General features: G+C 44.0%; 1 protein-coding gene across 1 annotated transcript in view; it reads left to right on the top strand.

Annotated features, from left to right (window-relative positions):
- Positions 1-19,020, top strand: part of cubn (cubilin (intrinsic factor-cobalamin receptor)) — a 62,434-nt gene that overhangs the window by 20,501 nt on the left and 22,913 nt on the right. Inside the window, exons 25-47 of the mRNA XM_069725398.1 lie at positions 523-703; positions 1,346-1,503; positions 1,847-2,037; positions 2,681-2,840; positions 3,796-3,977; positions 4,401-4,569; positions 4,719-4,900; positions 8,327-8,480; positions 9,346-9,462; positions 9,562-9,675; positions 9,756-9,884; positions 9,961-10,093; positions 10,476-10,681; positions 12,808-12,989; positions 14,215-14,407; positions 14,693-14,890; positions 15,171-15,317; positions 15,909-16,099; positions 16,420-16,588; positions 16,666-16,840; positions 17,758-17,936; positions 18,039-18,248; positions 18,701-18,841. Coding sequence (XP_069581499.1) covers positions 523-703; positions 1,346-1,503; positions 1,847-2,037; positions 2,681-2,840; positions 3,796-3,977; positions 4,401-4,569; positions 4,719-4,900; positions 8,327-8,480; positions 9,346-9,462; positions 9,562-9,675; positions 9,756-9,884; positions 9,961-10,093; positions 10,476-10,681; positions 12,808-12,989; positions 14,215-14,407; positions 14,693-14,890; positions 15,171-15,317; positions 15,909-16,099; positions 16,420-16,588; positions 16,666-16,840; positions 17,758-17,936; positions 18,039-18,248; positions 18,701-18,841 — 3,861 coding nt within the window. The remainder of the gene's footprint in view (positions 1-522; positions 704-1,345; positions 1,504-1,846; positions 2,038-2,680; positions 2,841-3,795; positions 3,978-4,400; positions 4,570-4,718; positions 4,901-8,326; positions 8,481-9,345; positions 9,463-9,561; positions 9,676-9,755; positions 9,885-9,960; positions 10,094-10,475; positions 10,682-12,807; positions 12,990-14,214; positions 14,408-14,692; positions 14,891-15,170; positions 15,318-15,908; positions 16,100-16,419; positions 16,589-16,665; positions 16,841-17,757; positions 17,937-18,038; positions 18,249-18,700; positions 18,842-19,020) is intronic.

Raw genomic sequence — 19,020 nt, 5'->3', positions numbered from 1 at the left:
GAGATTGAAATGTAAAATAAAATCTTATGTAAACACACAGGTAAGCTACATACACTAAATACACCTTTTTATATCTATACAAATACACAGGTTGTTTTTACATGAAGAAACTGATTAGTATTGCATGTAGCTGATACAAAGTATATTATATGTTGCACATTAGTGACATATATCTATATTTATATATATAGATATATAGAGATATATCTAACTCGTTTAGTTTGAGTGTTTGTGATATATTTCTAAAGACCCACTTTCCTTTTTAATAACACAAGACACATTCATTTGTCACAATCAGTTTTTCAAAAAAATTATTTCAGTCTTAAATGAATCTGCACACATTTTATGAAATCACAATTCAAATGTAAATGTACAACAATTTTACACTTAACAGCATTTTCTTTCTGTTTAAATGTGAGAATGATTTTCTTTGATTGGAGTCGTCATCGGTCGTCACTGCGGTGCCTCATTTCTTCTCATTTCTCACTCGTCACATCTAATTTCACTCTTTTCTTTTCCCAGGCTGTGGCGGGACGTTGACGACTCCATCCGGAGGCTTCTCCTCTCCCAACTACCCGCTGCCCTACCACCCCAACGCTGAGTGCTACTGGACCATCAGGACCAACCAGGGCAGCCAGCTGCAGCTCTCCTTCTCCGACTTCCACCTGGAGTCCAGCTCCTCCTGCGACTTTGATTACCTGGCAGTGAGTACTCCTCCTCCACACCACGGGTCAGGGTGGAGGACTGTTCACTGGAGCACACACTAAAGTAAACTGTATCCAAAGAGGTCGAGGCTCGTTTACAGCAACAATAGTTAATCATGTTTGTTTTCATCACTTAGATTTAATGAAGTCAACAAGGTGATTATTATTTGTTCTGGATTCCTCATCTGAAGTGTTATTGTCAAACCACGTTCCTGTAAATGTTTCACGATAAAAGCCTCGAGCCTTTGACTCCAACATACCGAACTCTCCAGAAGTAAAAACCTGAGACAGCACTGGAAACTCTGCTGACAGTTGGAGAATAAAAACTCACTGGGCAGCAAAACAAAACCAGACGGCCTCATGGTGAGGTTTCTTCATGGTTATCGAACAATAGGACACAAAATAAAACCACCTGGGGAGTCAACCAGGGTTTGACTACGTGGAGCATTATGGGATGTTCTTGAGAGCGGCTGCACATTGTGTGCTCAAAAATACAATATGATGATGTTTGTAGAAATAATTAAAGCTTTGAAGGAGAAGAAGATGAAATGCTGTTGACTTGAACAGAACCAACGTGTGTGTGTGTGTGTGTGTGTGTGTGTGTGTGTGTGTGTGTGTGTGTGTGTGTGTGTGTGTGTGTGTGTGCATGACGGTAACAGCAGCTCTGCTCCTGAGCTGGTGAAGCTGTGTGGTTCTCAGCTTCCCGCCAACATCAACTCCTCCAGCAATCAGCTTTACATCAAACTGCGCACGGACAGCAGCGTCAGCAGGGGAGGGTTCCTGGCATCATACACCACCAGTACGGAAACACACACACACACACACACACACACACACACACACACACACACACACACACACACACACACACACACACAGAGACATGCTGGCTGGACAACGTGTGGAGACAGGGTCTCATGTTTTTGTAGCTCAGGAACAGAAACAATCATCTGACGTTCAGAAGAAACTAAAGTAGAAGAACAAGTTCTGACGGTTGAAACACTTTCTGAAGTCGACTTCATGCAGCTTCACTGTTCTGTCCGTTTTAATTTCATTTGAAGATGACGATAATAATTCAAAACATCAACGTAACCACAGTGAATTAAAACGTCATGACGTCGTGTCGCTGTTTGTGATGTCAGAGTGCCGCGGCCTCGTCATCTCGGGTCGACGACGAGGAGCGATCGAGTCTCCGAACTTCCCCAACAACTACCCGACCAACTCGCTGTGCAGCTGGACCATCCAGGCCAGCAGCGGCAACGCCGTCAACTACACCTTCACCTCCTTCCAGCTGGAGGCCACCTCCAGCAGCTGCACCTACGACTACGTCAAGGTACGCTACTCGTCACGTCAGCTGATCACCACGCTGCACAACACAGACAGGAAGTTATTTATCTCAACAACGTCAACGTTCATTCCTTCATCATGACCTGTGACGTGGAGGCTCAGTATACCTGGATCACAGGTGCACGCAGCTCCACCCGCAACTGGGTGGAGTTATTGAAGAGAAAGAACCGAGTCCAGTGGTTGTCAACATTTGAACACGTCGTAGATCTTCATCAGACAGACTTCTGTCTGTCCATCTCGGTGTCCTCCATGTTTCCCTTGATCATGTAAACCCTTTGAACTCGTCTCAGGTGTATCAGCTGTCATAAAAACATTTCTCTTTAAAAGTGTTTCCAGCTGCTGCATCTGATGAAATATTATCAAAAAGACTAAAACAGTTCAAATATTTGTTTTGTAAAGTTTTTCTATATTATTATGTATACAAATATATAATTTTGTATATTTTGTATCTGACAGGAACATCTGTAAAATCTGCAGTACAATTAAATATAATGTCTCTAATAACTCACCTTCAAGTTGTCCGTGTTCATAGTATTGTAGTATTATACTTATCATTAGAAAGTAAATATCCACAGACATGTTTGGGTTTTCCTGTGTTGTCTCTGCTCATGTCTCTGTCCCTCTGCCAGCTCTATAACGGGCCGAACGAACAGGCTCCTCTGATTGGTTCGTTCTGTGGCTCCACCCCTCCGCCAGCCAACAGCACCACAAGCTCCGCCCTCACCATGGTGTTCAGATCGGACTCCTCCGTGTCCATGTCGGGCTTCCAGATGATGTGGTACCAGAGCGGTAAGGGGGACGAGTCCGTCGGGTCGGATCGGCAGGACCGGCTCAGGAAGACATCTTTTTACAAATCAAAGTATACAAAGAGTTTAAACAGTTTAAAATGAGCAGAAGCAGCTGTTGATCACCGAAGGCAAGTTTCAACAACACGGCACTTCGATGTGGATCACATGAAACCATTAACAGCATCAAAACATCATAAAACAACATTTAACAACAATTAAAAGCAGTGATTAAGACTTAGAAATAGCAGAAACAAAACAAGCTAAAAAAAAAAAAAAACACGGTGTCAGACACCAGATCTTTCTGTGATGGGCAGGTGACTTTTCATTCAGTGGGAATATTATGTAGCAACCTGTGAACTCTGAGGGAAATATTCAGGACCTGGGACAGTGACACATTCGGGACCTGGGACAGTGACACATTCAGGACCTGGGACAGCTCCCCTGAGGAACAGGACTGGGCTATCCCAGCAGGATACCTACAGTACGCTGGACTTACCCAGAGACAATAACTCTAAATCATCTCTGGACAGACGATCTGTCTGAATCATTTATGACTCTGACATCAGAAATGTTTAACAGGTGTAAAATCACGTTGTCTACGTATTCTCTGGTTTCCTGCGTCTCCTTCACAATAAGAGCAGCCGTCTCTCTTGATGTTCATCTGATTAAAACCTTCAGTCGTACTAAAATACACAACAATCACTCCTGTTTCTACTGTCAGGTTTAGTAAATATCATTACAGATGATGAATTGATCTGTTTTCAGTATTTTACACGTTCAAGTAGAAACAGCCAATATTACAGATGTGTCCAGCACACCGTGTTAAACTGCACATTTGAAAGACGCAGTCGTTGCTGCACGTCGTCAGTAGATCAGCTTTGTTTTTAGACACTGAAACCTCCAGTGAATCAGACGCTCTGAGTTGATGCTTTAGTGCGTGTTGTGTGTCCCTGCAGGTTGTGGTGACGACCTCTCTGGCCCCAACGGCAGCTTCAGCAGCCCCGGCTACCCCAACAGATACCCTGAGAACACAGAGTGTATCTGGTACATCAGCACGTCAACCGGCAGCAGCATCACCCTCACCATCCAGGAGTTCGACGTGGAGTTCCACCAGGACTGCAATTACGACGTGCTGGAGGTAAGAAGTCTCTGTTTGTCAGCACAGGTCATATCAGCTGTGTTTCACTGACTGTGTCATCACGGTGGCTTTTATAAACTCAGCAGCTGGTGTCTCTGGTTCAGGAAATCACATGGAAGTCTTCTTCAAGCTGAACTCCATCTGAGCAGATTTTAGAGAAGAGAAAAAGATGTGACTCATCTGAAATCACAGACTGTTTCTAAAAGTGTTCGTAGCTTCAGGTCTGTAAAATGGTTCTGATCCAGAAGTGTCTTCAGCTGCAGTACCAGCGAATGCCACTAGAGGTCGGCTCCAAAAAGCCTCCGGCTCCATAGACTCCCGTGTCATCATTATCTCTATCAAGCAGCCAGCAGTGTTGGTGGAGGTGTTTCAGTGTAAAACAGAATATGATGAACATCTTTGCGGTTCTGATTTGTCCTCCAGGTGTACGGCGGTCCGGACCTGTCGGCCCCTCGGCTGACTCAGCTCTGCAGCACCACCTCCAGCCCGATACACGTCTCCAGCACCGGCAACCTGCTCACGGTGCGCTTCAAGTCGGACGCCTACGTCAGCGGTCGAGGGTTCACTGCAGGCTGGACCGAAGTGCCAGGAGGTGGGTCGGCGTCCGTGACGGGACAAGTCTCTGCAGTCAGAGTGTGACGGGAGTACCGAGGAGCATCATCAGGGACAGTGATGACACGGCGTCGTGTCCTCACCAGAACGTCAGAGGTCCTCTCTCAGTAACCATGTGTGTTCCTGCAGGCTGCGGAGGTCCGGTCACCGCTCCGTCAGGGGAGATCCACTCCCCCTCCTATCCCAGCAGCTACCCCAACAACGTGGACTGCTCCTGGGTCATCAGCGTGGATCCCAACCATCGAGTCCTGCTCAACTTCAGCGACCTGGACATCGAGTATCACAGCAACTGCAACTGGGACTACGTGGCTGTGAGTTCTGTTTATTTGAACATGTTGGTGAATGTACGCTGCTTCACTAACAGCAGGTCACACGTCAATTCGGTTTTATTTGTTGCTGGAAGTCATTTAGTCTTCGTTCTCTCCCTGAAATATGTCGGATTGTGACGTGCAGTTGTAACACCAACAGTTATTTCATCACTTCCTCCCTGATCCCACATGGTGGCCGTCAGGGCTGCAAACAGGCACATTTTACAGAGAAGTACACGTTTTGGCCGAGACTATTTTTTGTTTAGTACTTAAAATCATATGGTTACTTTTTGATTAAATTGTAGTTTCTCAGGCAAGATGTAATACATGTTTGCCATTCTAGTTTTAAAGCATAATGCTGATACAGCTCATTAAACCATGGCTGAAGGGGGGTTGTAACCAAAAGCATTACAACCATCCCCTTACATAAAATGATCATCTTTATTTGAAGGGTTTTACAGAGCGTCTCAGTGGTGGAGATACTTTCTGAGTAGTGTCTGCAATGTTTTAGAAAACAAATATGATGAAGTGAAAAAGAAGAGACAGATCAGAGCTGCAAGAGCATGTGATCTGCTATATATCACTGAGCAGGTAAAAGTACACACACACAGAGAGGTGTGTCTCAGAGGTTTGAATTGGTGCCTTTTGTAGTAAACAAATGTGTGTAGTTTGAATAATAGTTTCCATTTTAAAAGTGAAGTGAGTCACAGACACGTTACAGCCACACTGTCTCCTCGACGACTTTTTATTTACTTTGATATTTTTGTTGACAAAATGAACCAGTCCCTCAAGGAGATCATCAGATCAGAGTCATAATTATTAGAATTATTCTAATTATTGCAGATTCAAACAATCTGTTTAAAGGCATGACAGCAAAAAGTCCCTTCTTCCCTGGTTCAGCGTCAGCAGCTCTTCATCGTCTCTCCTCCTCATCATCGAAGCCCAGATCAGACCGGCTGACTGACGGGGTTCATGGGACACCAGGTCTGGTCAGGAGGATTAGTTGTCAAATTAGTGCAGTTCCTTTTAGTGAATACAGCATGTGATGAATGAATCATTATAAAGCATTTCAAACTTTTTTACAGCAGATATATTCAATATATTCGATATATTGAATATATCTGCTGTAAAAAAGTTTGAAATGCTTTATAATGATTCATATATAAGAATATATTGAATATATTCGATATATCGAATATATTTAATATATCAATATATTCAATATATCGAATATATTGAATATATTCGATATTACAGTCATCATTTGATTTGACTTTGATTTTAGAAATTCTGAAAATAAAAATAATATTTCTCTGATAAGAAGTATGATTATCATAAAGGATATTATAATAGGAAGTGATTACGTATGATTTATTTCTATTTATCTTTATTAGTTTGGAAAATAAAGGAAAATTGATTGCTTTTTTTCCTGGATTTGCAATTTTACTGCCAAAAGAAAATTACTAAAAACTCCACAAAGTCAAAAAAAAAGTGAAAACTTGCCACAAAAACAAACATCGTTAATTCACAATCACAGAAGTGTCGGCGGGGCTGATGAACGCTGGTTCATAACGAGTCTCTGGCCAAACTCACCGGGATCGAATGGGATGAGCTGGCTGACAGGAAGTTAAAACCCTAACCCAAAAAAACAAAAAAGAATTTCCCCTCGGGGATTAATAAAGTATATACCTACCTACCTACCTAAAACTCACCTGCACATCACCAGGAACCTGCTTTTCAACCACAGCATCAGAGTTGTTATGGAAACTGTCTTTAACACAAAGGATTGTACAATCTGGAAACAGTCAGCAGGCATTTCCTCCAAATGTCCCAAAGTACAGAAACACAAGTTATTTTTATGAAATGGGGAACAAAGAAACTTATTTCTCTCCGTCAGTTTTACATTATGATACGATGGTTAACATGTTAGGTGTTGTGGAAATGAATGTATTTCCTTGCGAGAAATCGAAAGTATCTCAAGCTCGCGTAAGCTTGAGTATTTATTACTAAATGAAATATGGTAAATTATAAGAGCGTACAAATCGTCAAACATGAGCCAAGCGAGTACATCAGATTTAAACAGAGTCACAGGACACTTATTCAGCTGAATAGTTTTGGAGAGTTTCTACACTCGGAGAGTCCAGAAAGTCTGACCCCTCCTTGTGAGGAGAGCGGCCTTATATCTTCATCAGGAGGCGCCCTCTTCTTCACCCCTCAGGGCGCTCAGCATATACATCGGTCATCGGTCATCTGCACATATGGACCGTGGATTCTAGTTGAGAAAGGTCACGTGTCCCCCGGGGTAGAAAAACACTGCTGGACACAAACACGGATTGATTACATAGAAGGGACATGTGGGTTGGATATACCTGTTTCCCCTTCAAGAACACACTGTAGATACAAGGACCTAGGGTCAGCTACAGATCAGTTATATAGGGGCAATTTTCCTCTGACATTAGGAACGTATCACAGGACACTAAATATACAAATGTATATATAATATACTATTTATAATATGCAAATGTACATATGAAATACTATTTATAATATACAAATGTATATATAATATACTATTTATAATATACAAATGTATATATGATATACTATTTAGAATATATAAATGTATATATAATATACTAAATATAATATACAAATGTACATTATATGCTATTTATAATATACAAATGTACATATGATATACTATTTATAATATACAAATGTATATATAATATACTATATATAATATACAAATGTATATGGCATACTATTTATAATATACAAATGTATATATAATATACAACATATAATATACAAATGTACATTATATACTATTTATAATATACAAATGTATATATAATATACTATATATAATATACAAATGTATATATAATATATTTATAATATACTATATATAATATACAAATATAATATACAAATGTACATATATACTATTTATAATATACAAATGTATATATAATATACAACATATAATATACAAATGTACATATGATATACTATTTATAATATACAAATGTACATATGATATACTATATATAATATACAAATGTATATATAATATACAACATATAATATACAAATGTACATATGATATACTATTTATAATATACAAATGTACATATGATATACTATATATAATATACAAATGTATATATAATATACAACATATAATATACAAATGTACATATGATATACTATTTATAATATACAAATGTATATATAATATACTATATATAATATATGAATGTATATATAAGCAAATCAATAAATGATAAAGCTGAAGTGATCAGCAGGACCTTTAGTCTCCGCTGTGTCTCACCTGTTCCTCTGTGTCTCTGTCTGTCTGTCCATCCATCTGTCTCTGTCTGTCTGTCCATCCGTCTATCCATATGTCCGTCTGTCCGTTTGCAGGTCCACGACGGTCCGACCTCGTCCTCTCCGCTGCTCGTCCGTGTGTGCGGCACCGTTCCTCCCTCCATCACCTCCACCCAGAACACCATGTATGTTCGCTTCAGGTCCGACTCCAGCCGCAGACACCGCGGCTTCAGTGCCCGTTTCTCCGAAGGTGGGTCTTCTAAAACCTCTTCGTTTCATGGAGCTCATTTCCTGAACAAACAAACAAACAAACTAACAGACAGACAGACAGACAAATGTGTTCACAACCAGATGGTTTGGAAACAGCCCTGTGATATGTGATAATAACTCAGCTGTAGTTAGAACCACTAATACGTTGTTATTATTATTATTATTTTCCTACATAATGGGATGTAATGTCAGCTCTATGGTGGAGACACTACAGAGGTCAGATGGGATTAAAAGACAGTCTGATACAGGACGAGGGCATCACACATGACTGGAGAGCAACGGAACAAACTGTATGAACATGATGTTAATAGTACAGTTAATAAAAACTCCAGACAGAATGTTTGATCGTAAACAGAGCGGCAGGTTGTCCCACCGTTATGTTCTTATTCCATTTACAGATTATTGTAGTGATTCACATAAACTCACCACCTGTCTTCATACTGTCACTCTGGCAGGAAGTAAAACTCTGGTCAACATCAACCTTCATTCTTCAGGTCTCCACTTGTCCACCTATGCACCTGTTCACCTGTCCACCTATGCACCTGTTCACCTGTCCACCTGTCCACCTGTTCACCTGTCCAGCGTGTCCACCTGTACAGTGCGTTCACCTGTCCACCTGTTCACTTGTCCACCTGTTCACCTGTCCACCTGTTCACCTGTTCACCTGTCCAGTGTGTCCACCTGCCCAGTGCGTTCACCTGTTCACCTGTTCACCTGTCCAGCGTGTCCACCTGTACAGTGCGTTCACCTGTTCACCTGTCCACCTGTTCACCTGTCCAGTGTGTCCACCTGTCCACCTGGTGGTCTATGACGTTGTCCTGTAACTGTTTCACGCTGTTCAACAGCGTGCGGCGCGACCATCATGACGGACAACGTGGGCGGGGCCATTTCATCACCGCGGTACCCGGCACTGTACCCGCCCAATCAGAACTGCAGCTGGATCATCAGAGCACAGGAACCATGTGAGCCACCTCGGTCACGGCCCTCAGACCCAAAACTCTCTCATCCATGTTCAGACATCACTTCCTGTTAACCACCATCTTCTCTGTCATTGGCCACAGTCAACCATGTGACCCTGTCCTTCACGGACTTTGACCTGGAGAGGATCAACTCCAACTGCTCCCATGATGCCGTGGAGATCCTGGATGGAGACAACTCCCAGGCGCCCCCTATCGGTGACCCTCCTGTACACGTATGTTGTGTTCATGTACCGACTCAGCAGTTTGCTCATGTCGATGTCCCGTTCCGTCCTCAGGCCGTTACTGTGGCGCCGAGGTTCCTCATCCAGTGACGTCCTTCAGCAGCGCTCTGGTGGTCAAATTCCTCTCGGACTCCTCCGTCTCCAGGAAAGGCTTCACAGCCACCTACTCGGCCTCCACCTCCAGTAAGACACACGGCTCCCAGGGCTTTGGTCGTGACAGGAAGTGCAGGAGGCCTGACTTTGTCCTTCCTCCGTCCAGGCTGTGGAGGAGACCTGGTGATGGAGAGCGGTGCGTTCAACAGCCCTAACTACCCGGCAGCGTACCCGCCCAACGTGGAGTGTGTGTGGACCATCAGGAGCTCACCGGGAAACCGGGTCCAGCTCTCATTCATGTGAGTCCACCTGAGCGTCGGGGTTTCACCTTTGTGAAAGATATTTTATTGGTTTTAATTGAATTAAATCAATAATTTCATTGTTCTGGATGAACATCTGAAGTTTTATTGTCTGATTTCAGTCAGAACACGTTCCTGCAGATGTTTCACAGCCTTCTTAAGAAATGAAAAGTTTCTGTCTACAGAAACGCTTCAGGGCTTTTATTTTGGAAGGGATACAGGAAGTGTTGATGGATATGCAGTAACTTTAACAGGGTGAATGGGAGCAGATAAAAACAAGACTTTGAACAGACTTTTGTAATGTAATGTACGTTGATACGTGTCAGAGAGTCAGAGCAGCGTCTAACATTGAAAAGCAGTAACAGACTTGTGTTTGGTTCAGCACGTTTCACCTCCAAGGACACGCTGACTGTCAGAACGACTACCTGGAGGTCAGAGAGGGAAACTCCACCGGACACCTGGTGGGGCGCTTCTGTGGGACCTCCCTCCCCTCCAACTACACCTCTGTGATTGGTCACATCCTGTGGGTGAAGTTTGTGTCTGACGCATCAGTTAGCGGAGCGGGATTCAGAACAACCTTCTCCCACTGTGAGTATCTGAAGACACTTCAGCCGTCTTTACAACAAACAGAACAACGGTTGAACTGATGGATTTCTCTCTACAAATGTTTTTTATATCGCGATAGCGTGTAATGATGTCATACTTTATGTAGCGGAAATGTGTGACGTACGTTTGCAGCTCAGAGAGCAACAAGCTGAGAGACGCTGATTCATCAGGTTTTCAGCTGAGTGACAGTTTAGTTCACGCACAAGATATTTCTACTCCTCTGGTCTCTGTGTTTCACACCGGGCAGCTCCGCCCCCTTACACACACACACACACACACACACACACACACACACACACACACACACACACACACACACACACACACACACACACACACACACACACACACACACACACACACACACACACACACACACACACACACACACACACACACACACACACACACACACACACACACACACACACACACACACACACACACACACACACACACACACACACACACAGCTTCACATATACACACACATACACACATACACACACACACACACAGCTTCACATATACACACACACATACACACACACACAGCTTCACATATACACACACACACACACACAGCTTCACATATACACACACACACATACACACACACACACACACACAAATACACACACACACACACACACACAAATACACACACACACACACACACACACACACAGCACACACATATACACACACACACACATACACACACACAGCTTCACATATACACACACACACACACACACACACACACACACACACACACACACACACACACACACACACAGCTTCACATATACACACACACACACACACAGCTTCACATATACACACACACACACATACACACACACGCACGCACACACACACACACAGCTTCACATATACACACACACACACACACACACACACACACACACACACAGCTTCACATATACACACACACACACACACAGCTTCACATATATACACACACACACACACACACACACACACACACAGCTTCACATATACACACACACACACACACACACACACACAGCTTCACATATACATACACACACACACACAGCTTCACATATACACACACACACACACACACACACACAGCTTCACATATACACACACACACAGCTTCACACATACACACACACACACACATACACACACACACACACACACACACACACAGCTTCACATACATACACACACACACACACACACACACACACACACACACAGCTTCACACATACACACACACACACACACCCTGTGTTCTATCAGAACCAGATTTATTGGACATATTATTCTATATTATGAGTCTGGATGTCAAGTGTTAGTTTCTTCTGTTCTCTGATCTCTCTTTGATTCTTCTATCTAACCTTTAAGTCTTGGATGCACTCAGACAGATGTGAGCAGATGTCGGTCACTTCAAACACCAGAATGAGAAGCTTAATTGTAACTTCTATGAATTCAAATCTGCAACAAACTCACACGTTTTCAACATAGAACTCAAGAGAACTCAGTAGAACCCAGTCGAACTCAGTGGTACTCAATATAACTCAGTAGAACTCAGTGGAACCCAGTAGAACTCAGTGGTACTCAATATAACTCAGTGGAACCCAGTAAAACTCAATGGCACTCAATATAACTCAGTAGAACTCAGTGGAACCCAGTAGAACTCAGTAGAATTCAGTAGAACTCAGTGGTACTCAATATAACTCAGTAGAACTCAATAGAACTCAGTGGAACCCAGTAGAACTCAGTAGAACTCAATAGAACTCAGTGGTACTCAATATAACCCAGTAGAACCCAGTAGAACTCAGTGGTACTCAATATAACTCAGTAGAACTCAGTAGAATGCAGCTTTATTCAGGAAGGTGACCTGCAGCACACGTTGGTGCTGTTAGCTGTGAACTTCCTGTGTAACATGCTATCTAGTCCCCCCGTGTCTCGTGTGATGGTCCCGTCCTGTAGGCTGTTGTGTTCTCCTCTGTGGGTTCATTCAGATACGTTCAGTAGAACCAAACATAGATGACAAAGAACAGAAGACAAAGGGAGGAACCTCCCGTTGACCTCCGTCCCTGCTCCTCAGTGTACGGTGTGGATGTGACGGGGGAGTTCGGTCAGATCGCGTCGCCCCTGTACCCCAGGACGTATCCCAACAACGCCCACTACCGCTGGACTGTCACTGTGGACGGGGACAGCTACGTCCAGATCCAGGTGTTGGACATTGACGTGGAGGACCTGTATGACTGCTTATACGACCATCTGAAAGTAAGTTGGTCGGGTTGTCTTGTGTTGTTTCATGTGGTAATACCACATCATATTGATCTGTTGGTTGCTTTCAAATGCATCCAGATCAAAGAGATTATTGATCACTTTGCAAATCAAGTGTTTTCCTGTTGATCAGATACCGTAGAAATAAAGAAACATCAGTCAGAGCTTGTATTTACTTCCTGATTCATAACTGCTAAACACAACAGACTGGATATAAGAGTGAACGTAACTGCTGAACAATCTTCTGCTACAATACCAGTTTTCTGGAGGTCCATCTGAAAATAATCCCTCATTCATTAGAAAAGAAGATTCAAGAAGACCTGTTTTTGGGGGCGTGTCTGTTTGATTGACAGGTCTGTGGTGCAGTCAGGTTACAGCTATCGGTGGGCGGGACGTAGTATCGTCAGGTTTCCGATCAGATCGGTCAGATCCACCGCTGGCTCCTCCCCCAGCTCATCCAAATATGGTCACTTCCTGCTCCAAACCGCTCCGAACTAGCAAAGAGTCTGTTTGATTGACAGGCCTGTGGTGCAGCTCTTCCTATCAACAACGTACTGGCAGATAACATCTCCAACTCTGCTGTCCCTCAATCTCTCCAACAGTCCCAGAGTCTGTATTCACTGACTGACGTCTGCTCTGGACCACCTGACTCCCCTCTCCTAGTACCTCCACCCCTCTCCTCTGTACCTACATCCCTCTCCAAAGTACCTCCACCCTTCTCCCCCCTCTCCTCTGTACCTCCACCTCTCTCCTAGTAGCTCCACCCCTCTTCTAGTAACTCCACCCCTCTCCTCAGTACCTCCACCCCTCTCCACAGTACCTCCAACCCTCTCCTAGTACCTCCACCCCTCTCCACAGTACCTCCACCCCTCTTCATAGTACCTCCACCTCTCTCCTAGTACCTCCACCCCTCTCCACAGTACCTCCACCCCTCTCCTAGTACCTCCAACCCTCTCCTAGTACCTCCACCTCTCTCCTAGTACCTCCACCTCTCTCCTCTGTACCTCCACCCCTCTCCTCCTGCCAACCACAACATCAATGTTCCCTTCCTCCCCACTGAGCCCTCGTCCTCCCGTGATCTGCTAACGGTTGTCGTGGTGACCAACGGGTCGATCGTGCTCTCGGTGATTTCCGTTCCAGGGTCTGTAGCCGACGATCTGCAGCCCCGGTGGGGTCTATTGGGCTCTTACAGGTGTCCCTTCATGTCCCTCTGTCTGTCCAGGTCTTCGATGGACCCAGCGTCCATTACTACCGTCTGGGGACGTTCTGCGGTCTAGCTCCGCCCCCTCTCCTGAGGAGCTCAGGAAGCAGCATCACCCTGCAGTTCCAGTCCGACTCGGTGATGGGAGGACGAGGCTTCCTGGTGGAGTGGACCGCCGTGCAGGACTCTGGTCCACCGCCCACCGTCCCCCCAGGTGAGACACAGTTTGTCTCACAAACAATACATGTGTTTCCACCAACAGATTATACTACATTTGGAACCAATATTTCTTTAATTTCTTTGTAATATTAAAACAGAAACATGTTAGAAGCATTTCTCCTGTTGGTCTTCATATTCAGTCATTTATTTCATTTAGTTTATACGGTGGATTTATACGTGTTCATACGTACGCAAAATATAGTTTTAACTTAAGTATATCTCCCTCTCCCTCTCAATGTCTTTCTGTCCGTCTGTCTCTGTCTCCCTGTCTCTGTCTCAGGTGCGTGTGGGGGACAGCTGATGATGGGGGACAGTCCCGGCTTCCTGTTGTCCCCCGGCTGGCCTGAGGACTATCCTCCTTCCCAGGAGTGTACGTGGCTCCTCCGTTCTCCGGACTCCAGCGTGGAGCTGAACTTCCTGTCTGTGGACATGGAGGACGTCCCGTCCTGCCTGTTCGACAGCGTGGTGGTCAGAGACGGTGAGACACCGTTGTTGATTTTTATATTTGTTATATTTTTATATGATGGAGTTCACGTTTAGGAAGGAGCTCCATGTTTGTTCTGATTTATTGAAAGTCTTCATATTGAGAAGCATCAGGAGAAAGAAAAGAAAACCATGTAAATAACAGATGTGTGTGTGTGTGTGTGTGTGTGTGTGTGTGTGTGTGTGTGTGTGTGTGTGTGTGTGTGTGTGTGTGTGTGTGTGTGTGTGTGTGTGTGTGTGTGTGTGTGTGTGTGTGTGTGTGTGTGTGTGTCCAGGTCCCACCAGTGTGTCCCCGGTCCTGGCCACTGTGTGTGGTAGAGATCCTCCCGGTCCGCTCCATTCCTCCGGAGACTCCATGTTCATCCACTTCTCGTCCGACAGCAGCATCGGCGGCCGCGGCTTCAACGCCTCCTACTCCAGAGGTCGTTCACCAGATCACAGATCAGTGATGACGTCACAGATCAGTGATGACGTCACACTTCTGTTCCTCTCCATGTTCAAGACATGAGACAAAACTACAGATGGATGAGGGAGTTTCATTTTTACAACCACAGTAGTGGTTTCATCCTGCTCATTAACAAACTCACAAAGTAAACACATAATAATAATAATAATATACTTTATTTGTATTGCACCTTTCATACCAGAAATGCAGCTCAGTGCTTTACAGCAGAAAAACGACAAGCAGTGTTTCACATATAAACAGATATTAAGGAACATTTAAAAATATGTAAAAGAAATAAAATGCATAAAATTAAACACAAAACAACACGAATGAAATCGAATGAGTTAAAATATAGAATAAAGCAAATTGATTTTAAAGGTATATGAGCATAAGGAGAGAAAAGTCCATGCTGGTCCACCGAAAACATGCAGCAGCACAGCGCCATCTAGGGATGGGTAATAATAATATTAATAATAATATTAATAATGATAACTGATCCTCTCAGGCTGCTCTACAGTAATATTAATATTAATAACAATATTAATAACGATAACTGTGATCTTCTCAGGCTGCGGGGGACTCCTGCATGTGGACAGAGGCGTGCTCAGCAGCCCTCACTTCCCCCAGAACTACCTGCCGGGTCTGGACTGTCGCTGGCATGTGATGGTGACGTCCGGCTTCACGGTGTCCGTCTCCTTCCAGAGTCCCTTCCAGATCCAAGGATACGGGACGGGATGCAGCTCCGGGGACTACCTGGAGGTAAGCACCACATCTCCCACAAACACAGAGGTCACACAGGAGCAGGAGGTCCTGGATGCTCCTCAAACACAGGAGCAGGAGGTCCTGGATGCTCCTCAAACACAGGAGCAGGAGGTCCTGGATGCTCCTCAAACACAGGAGCAGGAGTTTGAATCACTTCCATCATGAAGTCAGAAATGTTTCTCTTCTGATCGCTCACACTAATGTTGGAGGCCGAGAGCAGCAGAGAGCAGAGCTGAAGGCTGAATGTGGATTCAAAGGAGAGTTTTAGAAGTTTTCTGTGATCACCTGTCACATTATTGATCCGATGACCTCCACAGGTGAGGAACGGCCCGGATGCCTCGGCTCCTCTGCTGGGGGGACGTCTCTGTGGCTCCAGCCCCCCCCCCGTCCTCCAGTCCACTGACAACCATCTCTTCGTTAACTTTGTGTCTGATGCCACCAACGAGGCCGGCGGCTTCAAGCTGCTCTTCGAGGCTCGCAGTCAGGGTAGGACGACGCTCCTCTGAAGCTCTGAGCTGTGGAGCTGCTCAGAGACTGAACTTCTTCTGTCCGTGTGTCCGCAGCGTGCGGAGGCTTCATCGAGCTGAACGACAACGATCCCCCAGGATACATCACTTCACCCAGCTACCCCCAGAACTACCCCCAGAACATGGACTGTGTGTGGGTGGTCTCCGTCCCCAACGGAGAGGCCGTCCAGCTGGACTTTGAGGACGAGTTCTACATCGAACACACAAGCAGGTAGAGCTGCTGCTGCTGTCTCCTCCACATGCTGCTGTGTTATTTTCTTTATTCTGAAGTTTCATCTCGTGATTTAATCTATATTTAATAAAAACCAGGTCCTGCAGGATTTTTACATTTAAAATACTCAACGTCGTGCCTGCTTTTCTCCCAAAAACTTTTGAAAATGGAAAAAATGGCAAGTCAAAACTCCTAAGACTAATACAGAATTCATATATAGAATACATCTTCTGTAAACATAAGAGCTTTAACCACTAATCACTGTCGTACCAATAATTACGTTAAAGTACATCCTCGAGTATAATAATGTGATTAAATAAAACATGTCTTCATATTGTGGAACAATTCACTCTAAAAATATAAAACTTTTTGTTAGTGTGATCTCCGTTTCCACGGCAACACATAGGGTATGACTAACAACTGGAAAACAATCAGTCACGTCAGTAGACTTTTATATAATGTATGTAATGTTTACTACTCCAAGAAGTAGTCCGACCCTTAGCAACCACCTAGCAACAGAGAGGATTTCTAGTCTCCAACTGAATAAATACAGAAAAATAGAAACACTAAACTGATCAGCTAGTTCAGTCTGGTTGGAACAAAGATATCTGATGAACAAAGATATCTGATGAACAAAGATATCTGATGAACAACGATATCTGATGAACAAAGATATCTGATGAACAAAGATATCCATGGACTCGTGTTTTAATTTTTTTTCCAGTCGATGAAGTGGGTTTTGTTTGAAAAGGTTGACTTTGAGTCGTACTGCCTTCAGCAGAGCTTCTGTTGCTCCTGCAAATATTTCCATTTGTTCAGAATGTGTTTTTACAATTTTGTTACAGTCTGTTATCTTCTGCTAACGTTCGAGGAGTCACGACCATAACAGGACATGTTCTCATCCAATCATTTCTCAGCTGTTTGTACGACTACTTGGAGCTGCGCGACGGCTCAACGTCCAACGCCGACGTGATTTCCCGTCTTTGCGGGAACACCCGACCGTCTACCCAGCATTCAACGGGCTCCTCCATGCTGCTCCGATTTCGCACCGACACCAGCATCACACACAAAGGATTCAAGGCCAAGTACTCCATCGGTGAGAAATCACAGTCAGCATCACAATCTGAGTTCAGTGTTACTATTGAAATCTAAAACTGGATCCAAACACTGCTGGACCTGCTCATTTTGTTCCTCCCAGCGACCTGCGGCGGTACCTACATCGGCCAGACGGGGGCGATCCAGAGCCCGGGCTTCCCAGCATCCAACTACCCTGACAACCTGAACTGTGAATGGTACCTGGAGGGGCCCGCAGGACACTACCTCACCCTGAGCTACAGCAACCTCAGCCTGCAGACCAGCGCCGGATGCTCCGCAGACTATGTGGAGATCAGAGACGACAACGCCTCAGGTATTATTATTGTTGTTGTTGTTGTTGTTATTATTATTATTATTATTATTATTATTATAGAGTACAACGCCTCAGGTATTATTATTATTATTGTTGTTATTATTATTATTATTATTATTATTATTATAGAGTACAACGCCTCAGGTATTATTATTGTTGTTGTTGTTGTTATTATTATTATTATTATTATTATTATAGAGTACAACGCCTCAGGTATTATTATTATTATTGTTGTTATTATTATTATTATTATTATTATTATAGAGTACAACACCTCAGGTATTATTATTGTTGTATTATTATTATTATTGTTTTTAATTGTTGTTATTATTATTACTACTATTATTATTAGAGAGCACGACACCTCAAGTATTATTATTGTTATTATTATGATTACTATTATTATTATAAAGACTACAAGGCCTCAGGTATTGTTGATATTGTGTCTTCAGGACGTGTGCTGGCTCGACACTGTGGTTCCAACCTTCCAGCCTCCATCGACACGTCTGGCAGTTTTGCGTTCGTCCGGTTTGTCAGCGACTCCGAAGGAAACGCAGCCGGCTTCAGACTGACGTTCGAGGCCAGCGTCGAAGGTACGAGGATCCTGTTGGTTCTGATCCGGTCCAACACAGTCCTGCTGAGTGTCCTCCTGTCTGTCCCCTGCTGAGTGTCCTCCTGTCTGTCTCTTGCTGAGTGTCCTCCTGTCTGTCCCTTGCTGAGTGTCCACCTGTATGTCTCTTGCCGAGTGTCCACCTGTATGTCTCTTGCTGAG

This window comes from Brachyistius frenatus, unplaced genomic scaffold (assembly GCF_029030835.1).
Source record: "Brachyistius frenatus isolate BFR_SWC_R1_liver_20210118 unplaced genomic scaffold, ASM2903083v1 Contig_421, whole genome shotgun sequence".
NCBI classification, from domain to species: Eukaryota; Metazoa; Chordata; class Actinopteri; family Embiotocidae; genus Brachyistius; species Brachyistius frenatus.
The sequence above is the reverse complement of the archived record's forward strand: the minus strand, read 5'-3'. Positions and strand labels throughout refer to the sequence as shown.